The sequence below is a fragment of the Arachis stenosperma genome, chromosome 9, assembly GCF_014773155.1.
Source record: "Arachis stenosperma cultivar V10309 chromosome 9, arast.V10309.gnm1.PFL2, whole genome shotgun sequence".
Taxonomy (NCBI): Eukaryota; Viridiplantae; Streptophyta; class Magnoliopsida; order Fabales; family Fabaceae; genus Arachis; species Arachis stenosperma.
The window spans coordinates 151,866,968-151,880,123 of NC_080385.1; the positions used below are offsets into that span (position 1 = coordinate 151,866,968).

The 13,156-nt window shown below is 34.0% G+C and overlaps 1 protein-coding gene across 1 annotated transcript; it reads left to right on the forward strand.

The window, feature by feature from the left end:
* Window positions 1-11,514: 11,514 nt before the first annotated feature.
* Window positions 11,515-12,887, forward strand: LOC130948124 (membrane-associated kinase regulator 5). Its single transcript, XM_057876838.1, has 2 exons — window positions 11,515-12,500; window positions 12,588-12,887. The coding sequence occupies exons 1-2, from the start codon at window positions 11,690-11,692 to the stop codon at window positions 12,665-12,667; spliced, it is 891 nt and encodes a 296-aa protein (XP_057732821.1). The 5' UTR covers window positions 11,515-11,689; the 3' UTR covers window positions 12,668-12,887.
* The last annotated feature ends 269 nt before the right edge of the window (window positions 12,888-13,156 follow it).

The window sequence follows — 13,156 nt, forward strand, 5'->3', positions numbered from 1 at the left end:
ATTTCAGAGTTTAAAACAAAATCTCGTTCATAAAACTTATCTTCTTAGCTATTTCTCAGCCACATAATTAATTCTCAACAATCACAACAGCAATTCTTAAACACCTCAAAACATTCGCAAACTAATAGTGCAAGTAGAGATCCAAATCAACATACAAACAAGTCAAACAGCACAATCACAGAGAAGTAATACAAGCAAACACAATCAAATACAAATGTGCAAACAACATGATGCATGTCTATCTCTAGCGCAGGTCATGAGCTCATGCGTCGGTTGTCTACTTGCAACCCGACGTTACTCGGGGTGAACCCCAAATATGAAATCTTTACAGTGTCAGTCAGGCACAATTATCATCATGGGCGAACCCATGTCAATTAGGATATCTTGGCATCATGGTAAGAAACAGTGCTATCAGTTAGGTGAACATTCCTGCATTAGCAATCTTAGGCTATCAGTTAGGCAAGCACTTTCGCATTAGCAATTTGGCACAAGACCCATTCAACATACAATTCTCAACTTTTGTTTCATTCATTGCTTATCATTTTCTTTTATTTTCATTATACCTCCACATCACCACATACTCATACATTTGCATCACTATATTAGTAAATGTACCTCCGCATCACCGCTTAACTATATATACCTCTGCATCACCATATTATTCATTCACCTATCATGACCTCAAAACGTTTAGTTTCTAGGTAGCTAAACTTCTTTAACGTTTAATAAAAATTCCTTTCCTTAATAAACCGAACTCAAATTATTACTTAAAATGAACTCCCTTCTCAAAAGATAGAATTTAAAACATTATACCCTTCTTAATAAATCGAAGTCAAAATAGAATAAATATTTTTCCAACATAATAAGGCTCAAATAATTTAACTTTCCAAAACCAAGTCTTTTAAAATAGCATTTCAAAAAGTCCCAAATTTTATAAAAATTTTGGCAGCACTTTGCCTAAACTCGAGCTTAGCCACCCTTACAGGTTCTCACTTTCTGAACAATTATCAAACGGACGTTTCTCAATCAATCTGACATACACAATTTAACAAATCAATCATACTCCAATCTCATCAATTCATAATTACTTTTCGCATATCATATAATCCTTTCCAAAATTCAACTCAATCAACTAGTAATCCCAGAAATCAACCTTCCATAGTTCTAGTTATTTTAAAATCATTTAATCTTTAGCAAAGTTACTATTTTGATTTAAAAGTTAGTTTTCAAGAAAACATTTCAATAATTAAACTTCAATCTTTTAATAGTTCTCAGACTTAATCCTAATTATCCATGAATCAACATTAACAACCATTAAAACCAAAACCAACCAGTTGCAAGTCAGTTTCGCAGCTACTCTGATACATCAAATAACTACAATCAACCGCAAACACTTATTCTCAATAATCAGAATATAGCCACAACCAACCAATTCAGCATAAGCACATCAATAAAAATTTTCAACAATTATATCAAAATCAGAAAAACAACTTCAGTCACACCACAATTCAACCAGTCGCAATTCAATTTCGTCAATTAACCACTCACAACAACAAAACTAGTCACACGAGACATTTATAAATTATTTTCACTTATTCACTAAACTTCAATGGTATTCATAAATTAAAACGATTAATTTTAAAATAAAATTTCCTACCATAAATCGTCTCAGCCACACTGTAACATCCTAACTATCAAAATATCACATTTCCAGCTGCGCCATTTTGATAGCTCGGGTATTTCGACAACTCTTATACTATTTAATACTAAAATATGAGCCTGTTTAAAACTTAAATTGTATTACTGCTAAAGAGACTTTTTAATAGATGACATACATCCATACAAATATCAATACTTTCAAAGAATACCTATATATATATATATATATATATATATATATATATATATATATTAATAATTTTACAAGCATTATCTAGTACAATTCCTATCCCTCTTATAGAATTTATAAAGATAAAGACGAGGGAAAACATAATATCTAAAACAATACAATACATCATAATAACGGAAAATAGAATAAACTCTTCGTGACTTCCTCGTCCATATCCTGAAAAGGGAACACCTGTAGTGGAGTGAGAACATCGTCCTCGAAAGGGTTCTCACTATAGGGTTGCAGAATTATTATAATAGGATACGTGAAAATAAAATCGTTACAGTGATTAATAACTGCCTTATGCATCTTTTCAAAACCAAATATTTACTATTAAAAACCTGAAATCCTTTCTAAAGGAGGAAATTGCTATTTCTTCAAAAGTTTCAAAAGCCTTTCAAAAGGTTTTTCCTAAACAGCATGAATGACCAACCTGTTCCAAACATAGGTTCATTAAGTCTATGCTAAAACAGTTTAGTTTTTCATACTTTACTAAATCAGAAACACAAACCAAACACAGCCTTCAGCCCATCTCATAATCAACCACGGCCCTAGGCCCAAACAACTCAATCAATAACCAATTCATTACAATCCAACCAATTTACAATCATAAACACAAGTAAGAAGGTTCAAACATAATCAAGCAGTTATATCAAGTAGAGCAATTAGCAATTAAAAATAACTATTCACATAGGCAAACCAATCACAATATGCACACCCAAACAATGTCATATAAATGCATATGATGCATGCCTGTCCTACTGGCCATGAGCTCATGCGTCGGTTATGTTGTCAGACACGACTCAGATAAGCGGGATTAAACCACCATCCTTATCCGTAGGTTCCACAAGCAAGCGGGATTATCAATACGTGAGCGGGATAAAATCACCATCTTCACTGCAGGCGGGATTAAACCACCATCTCTGCACAACGACGAAGCAGAACGCGGCGTCTCCTCCTCTTCTCCCCGACTCTCCTCTGTTCTCTCACTTCCCCGATCCCCATCTCTCTTCCTCTGCTTTCTCTCTTTTTCCCCCTTTTCTTTCTTTCTTTCTTCCTTGATTTCCCTACCCCACTCCGTTCTTCCCTTTCTTTTGTTTCTTTCTTCTTTTTTTTCCTACCGTGTGTGTCTGTGATAAGGAAAATGTTAATGGCGGCTAGGATTGGGTACAAGAGAATTAGGGTTTTGTGTTTAGTTTTTAGGATTAGAGTTTGATTTGGGGGAATAATTGAAATTAGGGATATTTTGGCAAATTTTAAATCAAATTAGGTTATATTGTATAAATTTTAAAATTTAAATTTAATCCTTCAAAATTACTTTGAAAATATTATTTAATTATCATTTTTGCAAATCAGCATTTAATAAAATATTGTAATTTAAAATTAGAGATAATATAATTAATTTTTTTTATAAAAATTAAAGTATTAAATCCTAAAATTTCAATTATTTAAACTAAGTCATAAAATTCTTATTCTTTTATAACTACTAAGCTTTATAGTTTAAATATAGAAAATTAAGTAAAATTTCTATTTTAATTATTAGAACTTGATTTAATTACTTTTAATAAGGTATTTTATGAGAATAAAAATCTTTAATGAATAAATAAATTAAAATTAGCTCATAATAAGATTTTTCCGAAATTTCTAGATCTTACACACACGATTTAAACCAACAGCGATAACTCGTTTGTGACAACAACGATAGCAGCATTCATTTCTTATTGCCACGTCAATGACCACAGCACTTGGAGGAAATATTGGATTCAAATTGAATGAAAACAATAAGAAATAATACTGAAAAAATCCAAGGTAAAGAAAAGGCTCAATAAAATTAGAATGGTAGAATAAGGAAGTGAAGCAGATTCAAGGAAAAAGATCGTACCAGAATAGTACCGAGTTAGTGCCATCGGTGGTTCTAATAGTGCTTCTTTGGTGACGAAAAAGCCAAGACATGGCTAAGCAACTGAGTTAGAGTGGCTACCCCAAACAGCTTCAGCAACAAGGACGATAGTTTGGTTCACCGCCATCAGCGACACACAACTCAACGGCAGACTCCACCTGCGGCAATGGCGGTAGAGCAACAACAAGGATGCGGTGACAACGACAGAAGATCTGACCGGAATGGAACCCTTGGCGGCGACAGAACCTGACAGAGCCAAACCCTAGCAGTGGCGATGGCGGTTCGACGGTGTGAAGGCATGGCGGTGCTACCCTTCGCATATGAGTCTCCCTCTCCTCGCGTTCGTCTTCTCCTTCGCGAACGCTGCTCCTCTCTCCTCTGGCTCTGGCGACAGCGATGGCGATGATGTGCGGCTCGTGATGATGACGACGATGGCTCCACGGCGCCGAAACAGCGACGAAAATGGGTGACTCGACGGCAGCAAGGAGGCACGGCGGCTAGGTGACAGCACTGCCTCCTCTTCTCCCTTGAATCTTTATCTCTCTTTCGATCTTCCTCTCTCGCGCATGGCTCCTCCGTGAAGGTGACGGCGGCATCAAGACACGGCCGCGGTGCATGGGTCGACGGCAGCGACGGGAAGCAGCTCCTCCCTCCGCATCTTCCTCTCGCGGCTCCCTCACTCTTTCGGATCTCTATCTCCCTCTATGTATTTGTCTGTATGCATGCTTGTTTATTTGTTGTGTGTGGTGTGTGAGTGGCGGTGAGGAAAGGTGAACGTGTCTCATGGAAGAATGAGCAGGTGGTGGGGGTTACGTGTGTGTGGGTTGGGTAGAAGGGATTCGAGTTTTAATTTGGAGATTAGGATTTTGTGTATGAAATTGGGGATTTTGGGTAATTTTGTAATTTTAATAAAATTAAAAGATAATATAATAATTGAAAACTAATTTTGAATCCAATAATAATATCTATGAAATTATAATTTAAGCATCAATTTACAAATTATATTCAACTCAATACTCTAATTCAATATTTGGAGATAATCAAATTAATTTTTTTTAAATTATAAAATAGAGCTAAAAATTTAATTATTCAAATTAAAACATATAAAATTCTTATTATCATTCAATTCCTAAAGTTTTGAATCATATATAAGAAATTGCTTAATGGATATGTAAAATCTCTTAAAAATATAATCTCAATTAAATATAATAAATTATAAATAAATTTCGTATTTAACCTTTATTTTTAAATTCAGGGTCTTACAAGAATGATAATATGTGTGTTTTATGTCATAAATCTATTGAAATTGCTTTTCACTTGTTCATTGGTTGTGAGCTCACTTAGCAGGTGTGGTGTGCTTGGTTGTTCGCTCTTGTAAGGATATGGACTATTTCAGGTACACTCAAGCAACACTATAAAAGTTGAACGGATATATCAACGAGAAAGATGGAACGGAAGCGGTGGTTGGTTGATTTTTTTGCTAAACAATTTGGTTAGAAAGAAATGATAGAATTTTTAAAAATCAAGGTTCAAGTGTGGTGGATATTATTAACAGATCCTTTATAAGTTACGATGAGTGGATTGGAAGTGAACCTGTAGTTGTTGATGGCAATGTCGGAAATGGCTAGAAGTTATTATTTTTAGCGTTATGAATTTTTGCTTCTTTTCTTTTGCTCCACTTTATTATGTTGAGCTTTTTTATTTAAAAAAAAAAACTACTTTTAAAAAAAAATTTTACCAGCTAAATGATATTCTGCTTTTCAAACATTATGAAAAGAAAAGAAATAAAAGAAAGAGAGCTTGGTTAAGATGTATGTCGTAGCTTGTTTGATGTGAATGCTCTGTGTGTGAAGAAACTGGTAATACTCTGTTGGTGATTTTCCATTGTCATCGATTGATCGGAAAGAAAAAAGATTTAACAAGGAATACAAGATGGATAACGACCACACAATAGCAATATTCCACTACAATGCATAATATCAGCATTTTCCCAAGTTACATACTGCTGCAGCTTTTACTCTATTTATCTGTAGGTCACTAGGTTATTCACTTCAGGTTCACATCCAGAAAAAAATTTAGTTCTTTTCTTTTAAATAACTTTTTTCCATTTGATATGTGAACTTTAATGTTTGGAAATTCGATCGCATCGGATTAGACCGATCAGACCGAGAATCGTCTAACAATACAATTCGATTGGCATCGGATTTGAAGAGACTAAAATTTTTTAATTCTTAATCAATTTAGTTTGAATTTAAAAATTATAAAATGCCAAAATATATTAATCAAATGACTATAGTTATAACATAATAGAAATATAATGTAACATTCTAATTAATATAATAATAAGAATATAATTCAATTATTAGTATTTATAATTTTTGTGTATTTATTTATTATTTTATATATTTTTTTATAATTCGATTATTCTACTTAAATTATCATTGAACCAATTAGAAAATTGAACTAGTGAATCAGTTTCTAAAATGATTCAATTATTGGTTCGATTTTCAGAATTTGATCAAAATATTACTTCTTGATTCTTTGCATATGATTATTCCTTTTTTCTCCTTTTACTTTCTTAAGATTAAGGAAAGAAAACATCTCATTACTTTTTATAATAATAATAAAATTAAGTAATTAAATTTTTTTAGTCAATATTAGTTAATTTTTTTAAAATAATTGTATTTATCTTAAATCTAAATTTTAAATAATAATTATGAAAGAATTTTTAAACTTAAATTTTAGAATTGACTAATGTTAGCAAACTACAAATTATTTCCTATATTTCTCTAATAATAATTATGAGAGAATTTTTAGAGGTCTTCATTTTTTTTTTCTTTTTTGTTTTCTTTTTTTATTTGTATCTGCTGATTCTGATTATTCTATTGAACTGTTATTCACAGCTAATAACACCTTCCACAACTAGATACGGGTCTAAACCTATGTAATTCCTGAAAACTACTCGAATACTGGACTATTAGTATAGTAGACTACAATAGTAAGAAGTTATGCAAGCTATGGTAATATTGCATGGCATAAAAGGGTTTATGGTAGGCCTCGGAATGTTGCTTTCATTAGCTGGGATGTGCAAATTGTTTAAGAAATGTGCTAGAAATAGGAGGTGTGGTTAACTTAAAGGGACATCAAATTGTGTTGCATTCAGTAAAATCAGCAAGGGAGTTTTACTTTCTTACGCACAATATTGTTGAATTGACCGACTTCAATGAGCAGACTTCATTGATTTGGACGCGAAACTAAACCAATTTAGTCAAAGTATTCATGTGGTTTAATTATGCCAGAATCCGAATGATACTGGCTAATTACTTAGATTTTCTGGTCATGCATTAATTAATACCCTATTTTAGTAAGGTCTACTTTAAATCATGGGGTAATGTTACCGTGTTGAAAGCAAATTTTTTCAACATGTGAGAAAATAATGTGTTATAATTGAATAAGTGACAAGTATGAGTATGAATACTGTAGTTATACACACAGATCATTTTTGTCACACAATCAGAAAAGTGTACGAAAATAATTAGGTAAAATAGATTAATGTTATCATAATACATGTGATTATATTTATTGGACTTTTTAATGAGCTAGCCAAATTATTTTTATGTGTAGGCTAAGTTTTTAATGTTAATTTATAAAATAAAAACTTATTTGATTTATATTTTTATGATAATATAAAAACTAATTGCGTAAAAAATAACTGTATTTGTAATATATTATGTAATGATACAAGAAGCTTTTATATTACAAATAAAAAAACGTATGATTAATTTGTTACCGAATAATTCATTATTTATAAAGCGACGACATTTTTTTTCCAAAGAAAATCATGAAAAAGAACTTAAATAGGTATTTAAAATAAGTTTTTAAATGTATTTTATTTTAGTCAGAATTTTGAGTTTAAATTTAGCCTAAATATTTTATTGGTCCATAAAATAATTAAAAGTAGGTTTGGTTCAATAATAATAATAATAATAATAATATAAATAAAATCAAAGGTTTGCTGTGTCCACCCACTTTAATATTTTAGAGAGTTTTGATAAAATTAAAAAATAGTATTAACCTCTCAATTATTTTAATAATTGCCCAACTTTTTTCTTTCTCAAATTTTCGTCTAATTTAAATTTAAATCTCACTTTTCTTTCCTATATCTCTTTTTTTACATTTTGATTTTCAAATTTTATATAAATTTACGTGCAAATATATTAGATCTTTGGAGATACATTGACAATATAAAATATTTTACACTATTATGCAATAATGTTTATTTTTTTATGACTATTCATCACATAATCAATATAAAATATAGTTATTTTTAGGGGTAAGTATGGTTTTGGTCCCTAATGTTGAGGGTGAAAATCAAAACCGTCCCTCATCTAATTTTCAATTTAGAATCGTCCTTAACGTTTTTTTTTTCGTATTAAAATCATCATTTTAATTTTTTTCGGACAAAAATATCATCACCACTATCAGCACAATTACCTCCACCATCACCACCACCAACACCAACACCACTACCACAACCACAACCACAACCAGCACCAACACCAATACCACCACCACCAGCACCAACACCACCACCAACACCACCACCGTGGATAATGGAATCATAAGAACTCAGAACCAAAACTCACCACCACCACCCCCACCCATTGTTACTCCATCACTATCTGCATCACACCAACCAAAACTAAAAAAAATCAACATCATCATCGTCATCCTCACCAGAACCCAGAACTCAGATCCAGAACTCAAACTTAGAAAAACAACCCAGAACTCAAACTAAAAAAAACAAGAACTCAACTCAGAAAATCATCATCATAATCAGAACTCATAACTCAGAATCCAGAATTCAAACTCAGAAAAACAAACCTAAAACTCAAACTCAGAAAAATAAACCCAAAACTCAAACTCAAACAAACTCAGAAGAAGCAGAAGACAAAGCAGAAACAGAAATCGAAGCAAGAAGCAGAAGCGGCGAGGCAACGAGGAACAGTGGCGAGGCGGCGAGACGGCGAGGAGCAGCGGCGACGGTGACGCTGGCTTCCCTCAGCAGCGAGGCGGCAAGAAGCAACAGCGCGAGTCCTTCTCCCTCTTCGCGTCTTTCTCTGTTCGATCTCTCTCCTCTGTCGTGGGTGGCTGGCGCGACGGCAAGTTGGGCAGCGGTTTGGGTGGCGATGTGACGAGGCACGCAGCACGGGCTGGGCGCGGCGACGAGGTTTCCTGCGTCTTCTTCCCATTCAGCTCTCTCAAATCTCCCTCTCTTCTCCTGTCAACAGCAGTGGCGACGGCGGCAATGTCACCTACCGCGCCGCCTCCCTCTTTCCCCCTTCCTTTCTTCTTCTCGCGGCCGTCCCCTCCCCCCCTTTCCCTTCCCCTTCCCCCTCCCCCTCTTCCTTTCCCCTTTCCCCTTTCCCTTTTCCCTCCCCTCCCCTCCCCTCCCCCTTCGTATGCCCTTTTCCTTCTCCTCCCTTCCCCGACGTGTTTTCTCCCCCCTCCCCCTACACGGATTTTTTTATTTTTTTTTAAATTTTATAACTTTTTTATTAAAATAGGGGTAGTTTAGGAATAATATAAAAAAATATTAAAAAGAACGATTTTAATACGAAAAAAATGTTAAGGACGATTCTAAATCGAAAATTAGATGAGGGACGGTTTCGATTTTCACCCTCAACGTTAGGGAGCAAAACCATACTTACCCCTTATTTTTAGTATATGATCTTACGTAATTAGATGTACGTATAAAATTATTTTACACTGACAGTATATCAAATTAAATTATAAAAATATTCGTAAAAAACTTTTGATTAATTAAATATCATATTTTAAAACTTATTTCTCCATCATTTATGAATTAAACATTGTAAAAATTTCTTTACCTAGTCAGTAAAATTAATTTTAAATACCTGTTTAAATTTCTTATAATGATGACTTACTTTAAAAATATATTTTTTGTTGTCGTAAATAATAAGTAAAAAATAATAAAATAAAATAAAATACATTTAAAAACTTATTTTAAATACCTATTTAAATTCTTTATCATAATTTTCTTTGAAAAAATATATATATCCTTATTTTATAAATAATAAATTATTCGACAACAAATTAATGTTACGTTTTTTTTGTTTATAATATAAAAGCTTATATAATTGTACATTATTTATATGTTATAAAGACAAGGTTATTTTTCAATCGAATAAAATTTTTTTCATAAACTCAACTTAGCCCACATTTAAAAAAATAATTTGGCTAGTCCATAAAAAGCTCAATAAACATAATCACAAGTATTAAAATAACATTAATATATTCTACCTAATCACTCTTTTACATCTTTCTGATTGTGTGACAGAAATTGTCCGTGAGTATAACCACAGTACTCATACGTGTCACCCATCCAATAATGACACATCAATTCTTCACATACTGCAAAAAATTTGCTTTCAGCACATTAGCATTACCCTAAATCATGATGCGAGTAATAGAAATTACATTTTCACTAATAGCTATAACTTGTTATCTTATTGTAAACATTTGATTCAACAGTGAAAAAGAATACCTTGGATTGGATTCCAACAAGAATAGACTGAAAATTCTTATTCATGGACTCACATTTTCCCTCAAATTTTATACCCACACAGAGTCACACTTTATGGAAGCAGTTTTGTAATGCACAAAATAAAAGTGATAAGGAAGAGTGCAAGACTATCCAAACCAAGATAACAAGTCAAACCTTTTGTAGCAAAAAGACTTTGGACCATCGTGCTCATTCAAACCACAAAACAAAGACTTGGACCTCTTCAAAACTTAGGAGTTAGGAGGGTGGGGTGTAAGAGTAAGACTATTAAGATTGGGGTCCTAAAAGCAACAGGACATGCGTGACCCCAGCTTTGAACCTTTTTTACCCTTTGCCTTTTTTCCTTGTAAAGAAAGAAGTTTAAGGACCGTTCCATTTGTGTTTTTGTTTTCCATGTTTGTTTTTAAGATTTGGTAAACGTAGAAATAAAAATCACATTTTTTTATAAAATTGGTCTAATTTTCTGACTCATATTTCAGCTTCTTTTTTAATTTCTAAATAACCAATATTTTTGTTTTCCATGTTTGTTTTTAAGATTTGGTAAACGTAGAAATAAAAATCACATTTTTTTATAAAATTGGTCTAATTTTCTGACTCATATTTCAGCTTCTTTTTTAATTTCTAAATAACCAATAGGTCTCTCTGGAAAGAAAGAAAAAAAGGAAAGGTTAAAAAGCAGCAGAGAGACCTTTGCGCTCTTTTTTATGATTCTTCTCTTTTCATTAACCCGTCTTTTCTCTTTTTTTTTTTCTTTTATCTTTTCCTTTTGTTACTACAATACTACTTACTACCACCTCTCTACCCTTTTTGGAAGTTTCCCGTCAGCATCCTTGCATCATCTTCTACAAATGTAGTGTAAGACGCACTACTTTTTCATTTTTCTCCTTTCTCACTCTTTTTACATGTGTTACCAACTACTATTGAAAGGACAGTTAAATGTAGTTACCTGAAATTTATAGTTATTCTTCTTCTATTACTAATAAAGCACTTGAATAAACATGATTTAATGACTAAATAGTATAAAAATATAAGGAAAAAAAAGCGAGTGTTAGCGTACAGTGTGAGAGTGAGGCATTAAGGCAAGAGTTAAAACTTAAAAATAATAAAAAGAAAAAGAGGCAGCGTGTGATGAGTGTCTAAAAAGCAAAAGGGAGACTGGTCTCTCTGATTCCCCAAGCAGGCAGCACATTCAATGCTCTCTAGTCTCTCTGATTCACCCATCACCCAACATCCCTCCCTATAAAACCCACCCTAAGCTCGATACAGTTGAGTACTCTCTCTCTTTCTCTCTCTCTCTCTCTCTCTCTGTTCTTCCATGGACTCTCTGAACTTCCTCAAGTTCTGGAGGAACAACCCCAGTCCAATGACCACAACAACAGCACAACCTCACCTTGTGGTTGAAACCGACATTGAATCCGACGACGACGAAGAAGACTCCTTCTTCGACTTGGAGCTCACCCTCCATGACATGCAAACACCAAAACAGACCAAACACGACACCGATGATGTTCCCTCCATCTCCAAGCGAAAGGTGCTCCCAATCGAGCCTATTTCAAAGCCCCAATCCCCCATTGCTCTCCTTAAATCCGCTCCCAGCTTCAGAATCTTCACCTTCAGGAAACGCACCAACACAATGCAAAAAACAGAGGACAATCCACCACACTCTAGCGGAAGGCTCCACAGTACTAGTAAGGTTTTCGCGCTCAAGCTCCATGTACAAGACTTCCATAGCTGTTCTTCTACTCCAACACTCAGCAGAGTCAACAGCACAAGAAGCTTTGGAGCCAAACTTGGAACCGAGCAACCCAAAACACACAGATTTTCAAAGGAATCGTTGCAGAAATACTTGAAGCTCATAAGGCCTTTCTATGTCAGAGTTTCCAGGAACTATGGTGACACCACGGCGTCGCCTACGGTGGCCTCTGTTTCTTCAGGAAATGCAAGACACAGTAGTTTTCCGGCGGGGATGAGAGGTGTTTCTAGGCATCTAGGGAAGAGCAGGTCATCGCCGGCGGCGTTGGTCGGAGTCGGTTCTCTGGCCAGCAGGAGTGATGATACGCTGCTGCTGCAGCATGATGGGATCCAAGGCGCCATCCTTCATTGCAAGAGGTCCTTTAACTCCCGAGGTACTTAATTGGACTTTAATTTCCTTAATTAATTAATGATTGGTTTACTTAAGCTAATTATGGTTTTTTACTGGCTTTGTTTTTCAGAATCTTCAAACGCTGATTGTGTTGAAGAAAGGTCGGTGCCTTGGATGAGGAACTCCTTTGAAGACAAACACGCTCTTTAAATTTTGAAAATTGTGATCTGCCAGGAAAAGAGAACCCTACAAGATTGTAGTTAATGGTAAGAAAGAAAAAGAAAAAGTAGCAGCTACTTAGAAACCAAAGATGGTGGTTTTGTAAAGAAAGAATGAGATTAAGGTTTAGTGTAATATTAGGGTCTTTCTTTCTGTTGGTCAGTGTACACATTGATGGGCCATGATAAAAAGAATCTAATTTTATCTCTCATGTCAGATTCTCACTTTGTGCCATGCTTGATGTTGCTACTCCGTCATGGAGATCTTTGGATTACATAGCTATCAAATTCAAAATATTCAAAGCAACCTAAATTCCATTGATTTGAGTTTTATTAAATATAAAATCATGGAGGAGAACAACACTTCTGTTTGCGTATAAATACTTATTGTGTCAGTTTTTGGGTCCCTAAGTGAGTCGCAACTCCCAATAATGAATGCGTATGGCATTTGTATTCAAATAATGGACTGATAGCAGGTTGT